This window comes from Ranitomeya variabilis, chromosome 1 (assembly GCF_051348905.1).
Source record: "Ranitomeya variabilis isolate aRanVar5 chromosome 1, aRanVar5.hap1, whole genome shotgun sequence".
Classification (NCBI taxonomy): Eukaryota; Metazoa; Chordata; class Amphibia; order Anura; family Dendrobatidae; genus Ranitomeya; species Ranitomeya variabilis.
The window spans coordinates 684,714,012-684,732,338 of NC_135232.1; the positions used below are offsets into that span (position 1 = coordinate 684,714,012).

Genomic DNA, 18,327 nt, shown 5'->3' on the forward strand with positions numbered 1-18,327 from the left:
TCACAGTTCCAAGGCACACATGACCTGATTTTTCAGGCTTAAGTAGATCCTGTTCGTGACGCCAAGTTGCAGCGCCCCCACTGCCGCAGGGCCGAGGGGTACCCGGTACCGGGCCTCTGAGTCTCTGCTCTGGGGTTGTCATGGTGGCTAGGCCCGGTCCGAGACCCTGCTGAGGGGCGTACAGTGATAGGTATAATGAATGATGATGGTGATGGTGACGCTGTAGTGGTGCGGTGCAGTAAATAACGAGGACACCAGGTTGCAGTCTCTTTACCTCTTTACTGAAGATCTCTGGGTCCTCAGTCCGGAATCCGGATAACCAGGCTGCGCAAGTCCGGCCGGTCCAATGGCACCTCCAGAGTTCTCTTCACAGGTGGAAATCTGTGCCTTCCTTCTAGCGCTATGTGTTGCGGTTCTTCCCTGCTGTGCATACGGAAAGTCCCCACAACTGTTGTGTCCGTTTCTTAAGTTCCCTCACAACTCAATTAGATGATGTTCTGCTAATTCTCCGTCCCTCCCTGATGTTACGGTTAGAACGGCACCCGTTTGACGGGTAGGCTCGGAGCTCTTCCGGGACCCTAGAGTCGCCCCTCTCCACAAGTTGCCCCCCAAGACTGCATAGGTGATTTAGGTGAGACAGCCCGCCTTAGACTGACTGTCCTGCCGCTGTTTAGAGTATTGCTTGAAGCTGAATATTGTAATACTCCCTCGGCGTTCCGGCCGCCGGTTGTGCGCCTCAGTAGAATGTTGCCTCGATCTTACAGCACGACCCCTACTGGTATTCTCCTTGTCGCTTTGATCTCCTTTCTCACTCAGCACAATCTATCTCGCTTCCAATCCCTTCTTGGGCACCGCCGCTATGCTGAGCAGGCACGGTCCCGTTGCTTTCTCTCTAGTTGCCAAGTCTCTGTCAGGATCCCACCCCTGACAGAGACCCTACCGAATCTTCTCCCGCAACACCTTCTGCCACAAGGTGTTGCCTGGTTCCAACCCAGTCAGCTTTCTCTTCTAACTTCCTGCCTGACCCCCAGTTTTACCAGTGTGTGAGGAGTGGCCTAATGAATAGAACCCTTAGCTCCCCCTGGAGGCCCAGTGGTGAAATGTATTGGTGTCTGTGATACCTGGTCAGATGAACTCCTTCAGTGCCAACAGACGTACCATAGCCCCCCTTAGTGGCGGAGCCACAGTACTGCAACGACCAGGACTCTGGGGCGCTGCACATACATAAAAAAATAGTCTGATTTTCATCCAGAAAGAAAAAAGGTCAATTTTCTTCTGCACAGTGGTCTGTATTCAATCCATATGGCATCAGTTTTTTGTCACCAGTTATGAACATTTACAAGGACTGTACAAACCAAGCACCACTGATATGGCTAAACAAGTCAGTTTTCCATCTTTCTCTTCCCTCCCCTGTCTCCTAAAAGCCAGAGCTGTCAATCAAGGAAGAGGAGCCTGAGGTGGGAGGGAAGTTGCACAGATCCGTGCCATTGATGCTTGGTTTGGACAGTCATTTTATGTTGACAGATGCTTTTCACAAACTCGCTCGATGTCCAAAACAAAAACAAGCTCCAAGCCATTTTTCAACAAAATGCAACTTTTATTTTTGTATCAATGAAAAAAAATCTCCACACCAGTACAGAGCTGTGTGGTAAATCAAGACATTCCCTGATGAGTTACATTTTATTTGTGCTGATACCCAGAATCTTTTGGGCAAAAAATTTATTTTTGTTTTCTCTATGTCAATGGCTTCACATTTGCCCCATACATACATTCCAACCACAAGAAAAGTTTCGGACTGTTTAATCGTTTCGCTCTGGAGCTCTTGTTGCCTTAAATTAGTGGAGGAAGTGTTAGCTGAACAATATTTTATGAACAAGTGGCATTAAAGGGGTCATTACCCATAGCGAATACCACCGAGGGGGACCCAAACTAGCTTGGTCCATGTGATTTCTAATATTCAGATAAGTTTACACATTGCACATTTGGTGCAGATTTTTTTCTGAAGCTTATTTGTAGCAATATGCGCTTGTTAAATCAGGATTTTGATGCAGATTTGCATCACATTTCACAGTTTTCTTTGCAAAGACTCAAATCTGAATTGAATTTTTTTTTCAAATAATTAATAAACTGTAGATCTTAAAATCTGCACTGTAGGCTAATTTCTGCTCAGGATTGTAAGAAGTCTCATCTAAGCATTGCAGAAAATCTCTTTCTTCTTAGATGGTACTGTGATATCCTATGGATATTTTTGCATGCAAATTAAAAACGCAACATGGGAACATGCCCTTAGCGAGTTCCAAATGATGTAGATACTTATTTACATAAGTGAATAATTACGAGCAGCAGCGGTGACACGGACTTATGATTCTAAGGGAGGAGATAATATGTTGGTCACACAGAGCACTTCTTACATTTAAACAGGTTGCAAACAATTAAAAAAATAAAACATATACGGTAAATATATATATACAAGTACAGACCAAAAGTTTGGACACACCTCATTTAAAGATTTTTCTGTATTTTCATGACTATGAAAATTGTACATTCACACTGAAGGCATCAAAACTATGAATTAACACATGTGGAATTATATACTTAACAAAAAAAGTGTGAAACAACTGAAATTATGTCTTATATTCTAGGTTCTTCAAAGTAGCCACCTTTTGCTTTGATGACTGCTTTGCACACTCTTGGCATTCTCTTGATGAGCTTCAAGAGGTAGTCACTGGGAATGGTTTTTACTTCACAGGTGTACCCTGTCAGGTTTAATAAGTGGGATTTCTTGCCTTATAAATGGGGTTGGGACCATCAGTTGTGCTGTGCAGAAGTCTGGTGGATACACAGCTGATAGTCCTACTGAATAGACTCTTAGAATTTGTATTATGGCAAGAAAAAAGCAGCTAAGTAAAGAAAAACGAATGGCCATTATTACTTTAAGAAATGAAGGTCAGTCAGTCCGAAAAATTGGGAAAACTTTGAAAGTGTCCCCAAGTGCAGTGGCAAAAACCATCAAGCGCTATAAAGAAACTGGCTCACATTAGGACCGCCCAAGGAAAGGAACACCAAGAGTCACCTCTGCTTCTGAGGATAAGTTTATCCGCGTCACCAGCCTCAGAAATCGCAGGTTAACAGCAGCTCAGATTAGAGACCAGGTCAATGCCACACAGAGTTCTAGCAGCAGACACATCTCTACAACAACTGTTAAGAAAAGACTTTGTGCAGCAGGCCTTCATGGTAAAATAGCTGCTAGGAAACCACTGCTAAGCACAGGCAACAAGCAGAAGAGACTTGTTTGGGCTAAAGAACACAAGGAATGGACATTAGACCAGTGGAAATCTGTGCTTTGGTCTGATGAGTCCAAATTTGAGATCTTTGGTTCCAACCACCGTGTCTTTGTGCGAAGCAGAAAAGGTGAACGGATGGACTCTACATGCTTGTTTCCCACCATGAGAATGGAGGAGGAGGTGTGATGTGTGGGGGTGCTTTGCTGGTGACACTGTTGGTGATTTATTCAAAATTGAAGGCATAATGAACCAGCATGGCTACCACAGCATCTTGCAGCGGCATGCTATTCCATCCGGTTTGCGTTTAGTTGGACCATTAATTATTTTTCAACAGGACAATGATCCCAAACACACCTCCAGGCTGTGTAAGGGCTATTTGACCAAGAAGGAGAGTGATGGGGTGCTACGCCAGATGACCTGGCCTCCACAGTCACCAGACCTGAATCCAATGGAGATGGTTTGGGGTGAGCTGGACCACAGAGTGAAGGCAAAGGGCCAAGTGCTAAGCATCTCTGGGAACTCCTTCAAGATTGTTGGAAGACCATTCCCGGCAACTACCTCTTGAAGCTCATCAAGAGAATGCCAAGAGTGTGCAAAGCAGTCATCAATGCAAAAGGTGGCTACTTTGAAGAACCTAGAATATAAGACATAATTTCAGTTGTTTCACACTTTTTTGTTAAGTATATAATTCCACAGTGTGAATGTATAATTTTCATAGTCATGAAAATACAGAAAAATCTTTAAATGAGAAGGTGTGTCCAAACTTTTGGTCTGTACTGTATATATATATATATATATATATATATATATATATATATATATACATACTGTATATAAATATACACAGTGGCATGTAAAAGTTTGGGCACCACTGGTCAAAATTACTGTTCTTGTGAACAGTTTAGGTCTAAAACCTTCAGCTTGCACCTTGTTGAGGTTGTCCATTGTGGATTTTGACCCGTGTTTAGGATCATAATCCATTTTTCTCTCTACCAGTGAAATGTTCCCCGTGCCATTGGCTGCAGCACAACCTCAAATCATAGTTAATCCACCCCCATGCTTAATGGTTGGCTAGATTTTCTTTTCCCGAAATCCTGTGCCCTTTTTTCTCCACACATACCTTTGATCTTTGTGGCCAAAGAGTTCTATTTTAACCTTATCGGTCCACAGGACTTGTTTCCAAAATGTATCAGGCCTGTTTAGAAGTTTTATGGCATCCTTTTGGAGCTGAACTTTATGGTGAGGACACGGGAGAGGTTTTCTTCTGATGTCTGTTCCATGAAGGCCATATTTGTGCAGGTGTCTCTGAACAGTAGAACAATGTACCACAACTCCAGAGTCTACTAAATCTTTCCAAAGGCCTTTTGAAGTCAAGTGGGGGTTCTGATTTGCCTTTCTAGCAATCCAATAAGCAGCTCTCACTGAAATTTTGCATTGGTCCATTTTCCTTTTTGTAATTTTTAAAATGTAGAAGATGAAAATATATATTACAAAGGAAATGTGTCATCATTAGCTTTAGGCCTTTCATCTTCAACTTGCTTAACTGTTCACAATAACAGTAATTTTGCCCAGGGGTGGCCAAACTTTTACATGCCACTGTAGATATTAGGCCATATTCAGTATTTTACATCAGTATTTGTAAGATAATAAAAAGGAGTGGGTGAAAAATACAGAAGTGGTTGTCTTTCTATTATAATTTTCATCTGATTGTTTGTCTCCTGATTTTGAGTTACGAATACTGATGTATAATATTGAACATATACTGAATGTGTGAACGTGGCTTTAGGCTCGATTCATCATCATTTGTGTTTTTGTTTTATTTTAAGGTCCCCTTTCTTTTTTCTATTGTGGTATTTGACTTTATCTTGTGCCAAATTCTTCAAAATGGAGCATAAAGTTCATGAATTTTTCTCAAAAGTTTAAAATACCCCTTATTGTTGTCTTTAACCTGCTTCATGCCTTTTAAGCATAAAAAATCGTATATTCTGCTAAAATGGGGCAGAATTAGCACTAAAATATCAGATCTACATAAAATCACTGAAGGGGTGGTGGGAGAGACTAGGGTACGTTTGTGCAATAAGTTTGAAACTTTTTAAAAAGTTGCAATTGATGAATCAGCCAAAAACATCTGGAAACTCCAAGCCCCATACCAATGTCGAACACATAAAATTGACTTTAGAAATGTGCAAATTTAACCCCTTTGCGACCTCCGCTGTACTAGTATTGCACAGGTCGCTTCCCTCCCTTTGATGTGGCTCCGGCGGTGAGCCCACATCTTTTCCGGTACATGTCAGCTGTTTTGAACAGCTGACATGTGCCCGGAACAGCCGCAGGTGGAATTGCAATCCACCCTCAGCTATTAATTTGTTAAATACTGCTGTCAAACTCTGGCAGCGGCATTTAACGCACGCTTCCGGCCATAGGGCCGGAAATCTGCCCCCGGTGACCCCAGGCATGTGATCGCAGGTCACCAGTTGGTTGGCATGACAACTGGTTGTCAGTGCCGGATTACTGTGAGTGCCACCCGGTGGTCAGTGCTCATAGCAAGACAGCAATTCTGTTACAGACAGGGGATCTGATCATCGCCTGTATGTAGCAGAGGCGATTGGGTTATTATGGCAGCTTCTAGTCTCCCATGGAGACTATTGAAACATGCCAAAAGTAAAAAAAAATGTTTTTTTTTTTTAAAAAATAAAAAAAGTAAAAAAAACATAAAAGTTTAAATCACTCCCCTTTCGCCCAATTGAAGATAAAACAATAATAAAAAAATCAAACATACACATATTTGGTATCGCCGCGTTCAGAATCGCCCAATCTATCAATAAAAAAGGATTAACCTGATCGCTAAACGGAGTAGTGAGAAAAAAAATTACACTTTTTGGTCGCCGTGACATTGCATTAAAATGCAATAACGGGCGATCAAAAGAACGTATCTGCACCAAAATGCTATAATTAAAAACGCCAGCTCAGCGCGCAAAAAATAAGCCCTCACCCAACCCCAGATCATGAATAATGGAGACGCTACGGGTAACAGAAAATTACTCTTTTATTTATTTTATTTTTTTTTACAAACTTTGAATTTTTTTTTTCACCACTTAAATTAAAAAAAACCTAGACCTTTTTGGTGTCTATGAACTCGTAAAGACCTGGAGAATCATAATGACAGGTCAGTTTTAGCATTTGGTGAGCATGGTAAAAAAAAAACAAAATCCAAAAAACCCTTGTGGAATTGCATTTTTTTTGCAATTTCACCACATTTGTAATTGTTTTTCCCGTTTTTTAGTACATGATATGGTAAAACCAATGGTGTCGTTCAAAAGTACAACTCGTCTCGCATAAAACAAGCACTCACATGGCCATACTGACCGAAAAATTAAAAAAATTATGGCTCTGGGACAAAAAAAGACACAAATGAATAAATAGGCGAAGAACACTGAAAACTAGACAAAGGTGCAAATGCAAGAAGTCTGGTCCATAGTGTTTCTTCCAAGAACAGAGCCACCTCTGTCCATATCTTGTCTGATATTGCAGTTGCACTTCAATGACATAAATAGGTATGAGATGCAATACCACCTCAACCTCTAGGCAAGTGTGGCGCTGTTTTTGAAAGAAAATAGTCTTTTTTAATTCTGTACAGCTACTTTTAACTGCTGGATTAGCAAAAGAATTAAAATGGAAACATTAAGTATTCCTTAGATGTGTTTGATTACTTAGATCCAGTGTACTGTAGTCATAATGGATGGTAAGTTGATCATGATCTACAGTTAGAGGCACAGGACAATTCTTATCTCTGGGTCCTCTCCAACAAATCATCATAAACTAAGGCTGGTTTTGCATATCCGACATTCAAAGTCCGGGTACAGGCCGCCATATTCGAAGTAGCCAAACCCTCAGCCTTGTACAGATATGAAACGGTGATGTTGGGTCAGGACACAGGTGATCAGTCCATATTGACACTGTGAATATCGGACATATGAATCCGGCCTGATAGAGAAAATAATAAGACATAGACATTGCGATAAATATTAGTTCGAACCACTTAAGAGCTTCCTCCACTTCGTCTAAGCAACATGTGCTCCAAAGCCAAATTTTTCCGAGCCAACCTGTAAAATGACATTCGTTTTCAAAGAAAGTATAAACTTTTCAAAATTAGAATATTAGTTTTTTTCTTCTTTTTAGAAAATCAACTTTTAGATCATTAATGTGTTTATATATTTATTATATAATTTTATATAATTTTATATAGTCAAAGTACTTTACTCTTAAAGCTGTACAACTCTAAATAAATACAATATATTACATCATATAACCTATTGTACAACTCAACGGCTACTTAAGAAAGCTACCCGATAAGACTGAGGCATTTCAAATCTGTAATGAATGAAACTTAGAAGTCCTTCTCTTACTCCCCAAAAATAATTTAATACCTTGTATCTCCCCTGATTCTGCTGCTTTTTTCCGTTTCGTGCTGTGTCGCTCCATTGCAGAGATATTCGTATTTGTTGCTTTTGGAATTCAGCATGTGAAATCTCTGCTTGTGATCCAACTGGGCTTTTCCTCAGAGTCTTCTCTGGGAGTGTGTGCTTTCATCCCTCTCTACAAGACACAACCAATCACAGCAGCGACTTAAGACTATTAGACTGCTATATCAGCTAGCAGTGATTGGCAGCATCTGATAGGGAGGGGTGAAAGCACACCACCCCAGAGAAGACTCTGAAGAAACTGATGTGCAAGCAGAGATTTCACATACTGCACTCCAAAAGCAACAAATGTGTAGATCTCTGCAATGGAGTAACATAGCACAAAATGGGAAAAAAGCAACAAAATCCGTGTAGATGAGGGATTTTATAAGAAATTTAAGTCAGTTTTTTGGAGTAAGTGACAGTTCCTCTTTAATGTAATGCTGAAAATAAAATCAAAATTGTGTAATTTGTGACATTTTCATAACATTCAAGTTAATTAAAGGAACAATCCAGGCAGGTATGATACACTGTGTTATATTTAGTGCATGGCTAGAGGGATCGGTGCATGACGGAAGGATTCTCATTTTGGTATTTGTTGTGTTGTGCTGCACAACGTACACTAGGTGTGCTACACTAGAGTGCTACTTTAACGCTTACATAACAATTATCTAGTTATTTTATAACTCTTTGGTCCCCACAAAGATACATAAATCCAATATTTATTGACATTGTCTATCCCCAAGGACCACTAATACCATCTGAGGTCTACAGCTGTCCCTTCAGCTGCCCTATGTACGTGCATACTGTGCTCAACTGAGCACGCATGAGAAGGTAAACCACTGTCAAATACAAAGGACTGGGCATGTTGAAATCCAGCAGGACCAATCATTTATTCACCTGATGCTGAGAGGGGAGAGAACGAATAAGAGTCTATTGACCCTATACACTCCAGAAAGTTGGCCAATCGTGCCAAAAAGGGCAAGTTCCATTGGTATTAGATTATCTAGATGATTATAGAGCATGAAACATTTTATTGCCCCAGAATGTATGGCCCCTTAGGCTACAGCCTTGGTGCTCTTACAATTATTGAATGTAAGAAGCAACATTTAAATCAACAAAGGAAACAAACCAACCGTCCTTCTTGGATATTTTGTGTATATGTAGCTATATTCTCTGAAGGTGAGGAACATGATGTACTCCAAGGAGAACGACTGCAATTTTTTTTGAATACATATGATTTGCTAAATTCTCAGCCCATTAATCATAAAGGGCTATTTACAACATTGCAAAATCTGACCTATTCATAAGATAAGCGATAATTTGCTGATCAATCTGGATCCAGCGTCTGGGATTCCCATTGATTTAGAAGAACAGGGCTCTGCTTCAGGGAGTTCCATGGACTATGAATGAATCGGTGTTGTGTACGCATGTTGTGTACCGTCTTTTGGATACTTGTTCTTTGGCTCGGTTTCCTTTGGATAGGGGATAACTTGCAAAGTTGGGAATAACCCCTGAAGATCTACATGCAAGGCTACTTAACAGCAAAAATAAGGTTCAGTTTATTTGGAATTCAGAAAAAATAAAACTACAAAAAGTTTCTTCGTTACTATAGAAAAAAAGTGATATCCTTTGCAACTCTTCTCAAAATGCATACTACGCTCTTTTAAAGGAATAGAACTGGGGCGAAACTTGAGCAAAACGTGGGCAAAGCTGATGAGCTATTTTGCGCTCTGCCCTAGAAGCAGAGCAGAATAGTGATGAGCGAGGGTGTTCGGATAAGGTGTTATCCGCTAGTGATTGAGTATTTTCATCGTGCTCGAAAAATATGTTCGAGTCCCCGCGGCTGCATGTCTCATGGCTGTTCGGCAGCTGCAACACATGCAGAGATTGCTAAACAAATGGGCAGTCCACGGGGACTCGGACATATTTTTTTGAGCATGCCAAAAATACTCAATTAAGCATGAGCGGAAAACACCTTATCCGAGCACCCTCACTCACCACTAGGGCATAGGAAAAAACATCCTGAGTCTTGCGCCACTGATGCCAAGCCCCGCACAAGCATAACATTATTTCTGCCTGGAGTGTGCCCTTTAATTATGGAGATCTGCAGCTGATCGACATTTGCTCGGCTAATTCAGATAAATGGAAAAGTGACAATGAACAAGAAAATACATGCATGCTGCCGGCTGACTTGCAGAATATATATTTTAGAGCCAATTATATACAAGTACCCATAGATATTTGTGCAGACCTTTTACATTTAGTTACATATAGAAATATAGAAAATCCCTATATATCAGTATGGAATAGCCGTCACTGAATATGTATAAATCGCCATATATTCTGGAAATGATTTTATTTTTTATTGCAGTTTTTGGGGTTACATTACATTTATAGCTCAAAATGCCTCCAGAAAAGCACTGATAGCAAATACAATTGTGTTTCTGTAGCTGTTGTGGTACTATAATTCCCAGCATGCGCCTGTCAAAGCAGTCGCCGGTTCTAGCTAATCAATGTTTGCATAGTGTGATTTTGTTTGCTAATATCTAGAACTGGTTGCCTTGATCCCACCATAGTGCAAACAAGTACAATATCCCTGGTATATGGGTAGATATTTTGGATCTTGGCCAATAATTTTTTTTGTTTCCACAAATTTGATATTAGTTCATAAATGATGTCCTGATCCAAATGCATTAAGATAATGAACAGATTGTATTGCAATATGATTTAGCCGCTGCAGTTTATACTAACAAATATAACTGAGGCCGGTAGGCCCTGATGTGCTGGTGGTGAGGCCGCTTGGCCCTGATGTGTGGGTGGTGAGGCCGGTAGGCCCTGATGTGTGGGTAGTGAGGCCGGTAGGCCCTGAAGTGTGGGTGGTGAGGCCGGTGGGCCCTGAAGTGTGGGTGGTGAGGCCGGTGGGCCCTGATATGTGGGTGGTGAGGCCGGTTGACCCTAATGTGTGGGTGGTGAGGCTGATTGGTCCTGATGTGTGGGTGGTGAGGCCGATTGGCCCTGATGTGTGGGTGGTGAGGCCAGTTGGTCCTGATCTGTGGGTGGTGAGGCCGATTGGCCCTGATGTGTGGGTGGTGAGGCCGGTAGGCCTTGATGTGTGGGTGGTGAGGCTGGCAAGTTCTGATGTGTGGGTGGTGAGGCCGGCTGGCCCTGATGCGTGGGTGGTGAGGCCGGTTGGCCTGATGTGTGGGTGGTGAGGCCGGATGGTCCTGATGTGTGGGTGGTGAGGTCAGTTGGCCCTAATGTGTGGGTGGTGAGGCCGGTTGGCCCTAATGTGTGGGTGGTGAGGCCAGTTGACCCTGATGTGTGGGTGGTGAGGCCAGTTGGCCCTGATGTGTGGATGGTAAGGCCGATTGGACCTGATGTGTAGGTAGAGAGGCTGGTAGGCCTTGATGTGTGGGTGGTGAGGCCGATTGGCCCTGATGTGTGGGTGGTGAGGCCGGTAGGCCCTGATGTGTGGGTGGTGAGGCTGGCAGGCTCTGATGTGTGGGTGGTGAGGCCGGTAGGACCTAATGTGTTGGTGGCGAGGCTGGTTGGCCCTGATGTGTGAGTGGTGAGGCCGGTTGGCGCTGATGTGTGGGTGGTGAGGCCGGTTGGCCCTGATGTGTGGGTGGTGAGGCCGGTTGGCCCTGATGTGTGGGTGGTGAGGCCGGTTGGCCCTGATGTGGGGGTGGTGAGGTCGGTTAGTCCTGATGTGTGGGTGGTGAGGCTAGCTGGCCCTGTTTTGTGGGTGGTGAGGTCGGTTAGTTCTGATGTGTGGGTGGTGAGGCTAGCTGGCCCTGTTTTGTGGGTGGTGAGGTCGGTTAGTCCTGATGTGTGGGTAGAGAGGCCGGCTGGCCCTGATGTGTGGGTAGAGAGGCCGGCTGGCCCTGATGTGGGTGGCCAGAACTATTTCAATGGTTTTTTTGCTAATCTAAGTTTCTAGATACTTTTTAATTATATATTCTCCCAACAATGGAATTGTTTGTAGAATCATAATTATTTATAGTTAAAGGGACACTGTCAGCAGGATTTTGCTGTATATTTGAGAGCAGCTTGATATAGGGACAGAGACCCTGATTCAAGCAATGTGTCGCTTACTAAGCGCTGTGTTGTTGTTTCAATAAAATAGGTGTTTTATCAGCAGGAGATTATCACTAAAGGACAAGTTGTCTCCTGCCTTATATTCTTCCTGATCTGTAAAAGCCCCAGCACCCACCAATGATCAGCTTTATGCCTATGCATAATGTGCACAGAAAGCTGCCAATCAGTGGTGTGGGCGGAGTTATACACAGCTCAGCATTCAGAGATCTACTAGATCTGCAGCAGAGAAAACTGTGATTTTATCAAAATGACAGCAAGTAGAGCAGAAAGTGATCCATCGCTGAAATCGGGGTCTCTTGGCGTACATTATGCTGCTCTCAGATTTCAGAGCAAAAATCTGGTAACAAATTCCCTTTAAAGAGGAAATAGGGCAGTGTTTCTCAACTCCAGTCCTCAAGACCCCACAACAGGTCATGTTTTCAGGATTTCCTTAGTATTGCACAGGTGATAATTTTATCACTTGCCCAAGCATTAATTCCATCACCTTCACCTGTGCAATACTAAGAAAATCCTGAAAACATGACCTGTTGTGGGGTCTTGAGGAATGGCGTTGAGAAACACTGATATAGTGGGTCTTGTTGATGTGACTCCTCCATATCAATACCAGAAAATCAAGAAGAACAGCATTAAATCCGGGTGAAAATAAGCAAAAATACCTCTTTATTTTGCCATAATGTGACGTTTCGACCAATTGTGGGTCTTTTTCAAGCTATGGCAAAATAAAGAGGTATTTTTGGTTTTTCACCGGGATTTGATGCTGTTCGTCTTGATTTTCTGGTATACATTTTGCCTGTTGGGTACCTATGGATTCTGAACGTGCATTCTGATATCGGAAGTGCTGTCAGCTGTTGCTATTGCATTTTGTGTCCTCCATATCAATAGATAAAAATTGCAGCCATAGTATGAAAGGATTATGCCACGTTGGCTCTTAATGGCTGTGTCCAGCTTATTTCAGAGGCCACATGGTTGGCCATAGGCTATAACGGGTTAGTCAAGAGATTATCCCACTATAGCCATATTACGTTGCCATAAATATTTCCTTTGTTCTAATCTGACCAGCCATGCATGGTGCATAGGGACTGGTACTCTATATACCCACTACTGACAATTTGGAAGACAGGACATCATATCTCATCTGTTTCACCCTCAAGGCTGTGCTCACCATTGAAATAGATGAAATCGTAAGAGAAGCAGTCTGAGCGTGCATGTGGGCTGTCATGTTTGAGTCTGAGAGTGCATGTGGGCTGTCATGTTGATGAGTCTGAGCGTGCATGTGGGCTGTCATGTTTGAGTCTGATAGTGCATGTGGGCTGTCATGTTGATGAGTCTGAGAGTGCATGTGGGCTGTCATGTTGATGAGTCTGAGAGTGCATGTGGGCTGTCATGTTTGAGTCTGATAGTGCATGTGGGCTGTCATGTTGATGAGTCTGAGAGTGCATGTGGGCTGTCATGTTGATGAGTCTGAGAGTGCATGTGGGCTGTCATGTTGATGAGTCTGAGGGTGCATGTGGGCTGTCATGTTGATGAGTCTGAGAGTGCATGTGGGCTGTCATGTTGATGAGTCTGAGAGTGCATGTGGGCTGTCATGTTGATCAGTCTGAGCGTGCATGTGGGCTGTCATGTTGATGAGTCTGAGCGTGCATGTGGGCTGTCATGTTCATGAGTGAGAGAGTGCACTGGAGCACTGTGGGCTTAATAAAAAGAGCCTAAAGCTGGCCATACACTTAAATGCCTGTTGGCTGACAGCTGTCCTTCCTGGATCATATGTCTCAATTGCTTGTGGATGAGCTCAGAATGGGTAGAGGGAAGTTGGCTGACGGCCAGCACCTCTGGCGGCAACCTTTCTCCTGGGGGCAAAACAGTATCTGTCATGTTGAAATCCGACTGCCTAATTCTTCTCTCCGATGACTATACATCAGGAGACCCTCATAGACATTAGATGGTCAACTGCTCCCGCTGTTCATGGCCAGCTTTAAGCTCCTGAATTTATTTAGACCAGAGCTAAATGTATAAGGTTACAGTTTGTTTCAGAAGTGATGAGCACAGGCACTATGGCTTGTGAGTAAGGGCCCCTTCACACTGGTCGATTCTGCTACGATTACGACGCATTTGCGTCATATTCGACATCGCAGTACGAGCTCGTAGCCAGCGGTCACACTCTACGATGTTAACGCTTTTTCTGACGTAGTTGCGATGTGAACGTCACGCGTCGCAATCGTACGCTACCCTTCACACCGCCATAGTCCTACGACTCCGAGCGTGACGTATTACCAGCATGGGCGTGCTAAAACGTCACGCCCAATCAGGAGACAGGTATGCGGAAGCCCAACCCACGTAGTCGCATTACGAGCTCGTATGACCGCCGTCACATACTACGATTTCGACCGCCACAGCGAGACATTTACGACGAAAGAAAGTTCTGCTCTTTCTTTCACATCGTACGATGCTGGGCTGCGTCGCAAATCGTAACGCCATGTCACACTTTGCAACCTCGGAACGAGGACGGATAAACGTCACAAATCGAACGCTCGTTCAGACTTTGATTGCACAGTGTGAAGGGGCCCTAAGGTCATTTCTTTATTCTTCTAAATAAAGAACATTTGGAGGATTTAATAATGATTTTAAAGAATCTTGGGGTCAGGACAATCTATTATTTCTTCATGCGCAGCCAAAGAAAAGTTGTCCAAGCTCTGCAAAAATGTTCTCTGATTTCATTTCCATTCTACACCATCTCATAATGACAGCTACAATCGCCAAGGAAATGTCTATTAAAATATACATTTTATCTCCGCTTTTGACATAAAAATAGCAACCGAACATTATTTCTATTATTCATCCCATTAGTAAAAATGCATAGTTTTTAATTATTACTTCATTATGATAATGTTCCTATTCTTAATTGCTTTATATAAATATAATTTAGATATTGGACATGGAAAGCAAAAGTAGCCATGTTACCTACATAATATATAAAGATAACAATGTATTGTACGGGATGTAAAGAAATAAAGGATGATTTAGTGAGCTAGGTCTAAAAGGATACTTATTTAATGATTTTTAATATTATGTGTAATACCTCATTTGGCCTGTTGGTGGTGAAGAAAGCAATTTCTGTCTATGCTTAGTTTTATGCTAAAGCAAAACGTTTCATATGTGAATAAGTACAGTTTCCATTACATAAATATAAATTATTGAAATATCTTAAAGGGAAGGTGCCCAAAAATACACATTATACCGTACCTTTTTATTACTCATATTAAACCTGAATTAACCCATATATACCATTGGGGGTATACATGTCTGTTATGTTACTCATGTTATCATGTTATCCATTGGAAAGCTGTGAAGAAAGATGCCCCATATTACAAGCCTGAGGTTTGCATCTTCTAGCAATATTGGCAGGTTGGACCCTGATATTTCTACTGTGTGTGATATATATATATATATATATATATATATATATATATATATATATATATATATATATATATATATATATATATATATATATATATCATTGCCTTTATAATACAAATATTCTGTGCAATAATTGATGTTATTATAAATGACTGTAAAGATCGCATGCAGTCAACTGCATATTTTACAAGCAATATCTATATGAAGGATCATTTCTTTGGCAGGCCAGAAACCAGCTGGACATGCAATATTTACATATCAAAAAAAATTCATAAAACTATAAGATATTCAAGTTACACACAAGCAAAGTTACCTCGAAGCTTTATACTCTGGAAATAATGGGGTTAGATCAATCAAATCAGTAGCTCCACCCTGGATGTACTGTGTAGTGCAACCAAAAAGGTTCTGTCAGCAGGCCAGTTTTTGGTTTTATTTTATTCCTGCCGCTTCTCTGAGTATTTCAGTTTTTGCCTTTATGAAAACCGCCAAATGGTTCCAGTGATATTGGCCTTTTTTATTCAGTGCTAATTTTTATTATATTCACAAGGGGGGTGATAAGAGGTAAGAGCAGCCTAAAGACACACCCAAAAGTATCCGACATGTCATGCCCCTTTAGCAAGGAAAAAAAAAGCCCATATCTCGAGAACCGTATAGCGGATTTTAATAAAACAAAATACTTGGAAGAGTATCAGGAATAAAATAAGAGCAAAAACTGGTCACTTTTGATCTGATAACAAGTCCTTTTCAAATGACCACTGACATTTCCAGATCACTCCACTTGGAGGGAACAGTGTGCCGACAACAGTGAGAATATATCCATATATATTCCTAACTGCATATATGCACCCATGCACCCCATTCACACACATGTACAATTTATGTTATACTTGAATTTCATCTTTTTCAGAATCTGGGGTCACCGGCCTCGAAACACTAAAAATATCCTGACATGGTATTTGAATTGGGCTGGAAGGTGTTATCGGGGGCGTTGGGGGTGCTTTCTTTTCTGACAATAGTTTTAGGATTTCCGCCACCTGCTGTTCCAGGGTGGTCATACGACAGCTTAATGACTGAATGTCGTCCTTGAGCTCATGTTTAACCTCTTGCAGCGTGGTCTGTAAGGCCTGTTCAGGGATAGGGTAAAAAGGGTGCTTTGCATCAGCTTGGATAGGACTATGTTCAAGTGGACTACGAGTTTCTCCTGCTTTGTCCAAACGAAGGTCACTTTTTGTAATACCACTGTCACAAGAGTCTGTTTTCCGCAAAGGATTTTTAGGTACCCCACTTTCGGGGTCAATGCATTTGGGGTCATCTGAAAGCAAACCCATGGACTCTGCTTTTGTTACATTATTCCAGTCTTCTTTCTTCTCTTCGTTAGCTTGCATATTGTTCTTTAATCTCAGCCAACCCTTTGCATTTGCGTTCTTCATACGCGTGGGACTGGTGACTTTAAGACATTTCGGGTCACTGTTGCCATTTGGCTTGAGTTCTATGACATCCCTGTTGTTCTGTTTCAATGGTTCATTGGTTCTGACATAGGAAAGAGTTGTCTGAATGGGCGTTATTTGGGACACTGTCACAACGCTGGTGCCAGTAATGACAGCTCCATTGTGCACAGCGCGATTCTCCACTTGGATTTGGTGCCTTTCCAGGTCACTGTGCGCTGAGCCTTGGTTTCGTAGCTCTTTCTGCTGTTTGAATTTCTGAAAGAGCTTCCGTACCGGGTGGTCTACGGGGATGGTTAGGGTCACCTCATTCTTCTGCCGTTGTCGCTCTTCTTCTTCTTTCTTTACATCACTGATTTTGCGAAATACAATCTAAAAGAGCAGAAAAAAGAAAAATAATACTTTTAAAGACAGTTTAGGCTTCTCTGGGAGAACTAAGACCTTCTTGGCCAGGAAACTTTATAGACATCAATTTCTTATATACATATATATATATATATATCACATTGCTCCGAGGCAGGAGATTAAATACTGTAATAAGTATTTGGATCGAAATGCATTCCTCTATTATTATAGTTCTCTCTCCTTTATGGTGAAATATAAAAAAATACATTTCAATTAACCTTAAAGGACCAGTAAATAAAAAAATACTTGAGCCCCCACCACCCACCCCAAACTTACTTCCATTGCCAGTACTGCTCATTGGTGTTTTTATTCAGTTTATGCTCAAAGGCGTTTTCTAAGATTTTATATTAAGCTATCAAAATATGATAAGTGGGGGTCTGACCTTAATATGGGGGCACTGCAGTATTAAATCAGTAAATCAGTTCAGCCATGTGGTTGCTTTTGGTAATGCAGCTAAGCTACTTGAACTTAGGAATGGGCTGAGAAACAGTAGTAGACACAGCCAGAGCTGATTAGTGCTGGATTAATGAGTTTTCCAGGCATATTATAGTGATGACCTGGGATAGGTCATCCATATCAGATTGGTGGGGAACTGACACACTGCACTCTAACTGATCAGCAATTTTTAGCACTGGTGGCTAAAGGATGCAAAGATTGAAGTTCAAGTGAATAGCAACTGAACTGTAACACTCAATAATGGCCACTACACCATGAACGGAGCTGTACTGTTCGACTCCATGAGCTGATCATGGGGTGGCCACTGATCTGTTCTTGATCAGCTGCCCTAAGGATAGGTCATCACTTTGATATGGAAAAGGAGGAATAGATCCAGATCAATAGATGTAAATCATCATAAAATCATACTTTACATCCAAGGAGTGTCTGTAAAACAAATAGAAAAATATTAAAATTTGAGAGTCCTCAATAGTTGATACCATCTTTTCAGTTGGCCAATGTAAGGTAACAAATGATGTAAGTTTAGGATCTTTATCTTGTCCGTAGTCATTATAAAAGGACAGGTCCTTCTAAATCAATAAGGAATTTGCTCATGAGACTTTTTGGGGGCATCACAACCATGGACCATACCTCAATCACAGGACAATAAAACTTTCATACTCCTTATCTATAAACTGTTCTAATATTTACAGCCACAACTGCTTCTTCCTCTCCCATAATGATAGTTCTTTTTCATGTCACTTGCCTTATCTATTGCAT

General features: G+C 41.7%; 1 protein-coding gene across 2 annotated transcripts in view; it reads right to left on the bottom strand.

Moving 5' to 3' along the window:
* Window positions 1–15,478: 15,478 nt before the first annotated feature.
* The window catches only part of KCNH5 (potassium voltage-gated channel subfamily H member 5), a 537,229-nt gene continuing 534,380 nt past the window's right edge, over window positions 15,479–18,327 (bottom strand). For both annotated transcript variants that reach the window (XM_077265846.1, XM_077265855.1), the window contains one exon: window positions 15,479–17,079. In XM_077265846.1, coding sequence (XP_077121961.1) covers window positions 16,144–17,079 — 936 coding nt within the window. In that variant the 3' untranslated portion in view covers window positions 15,479–16,143. The remainder of the gene's footprint in view (window positions 17,080–18,327) is intronic.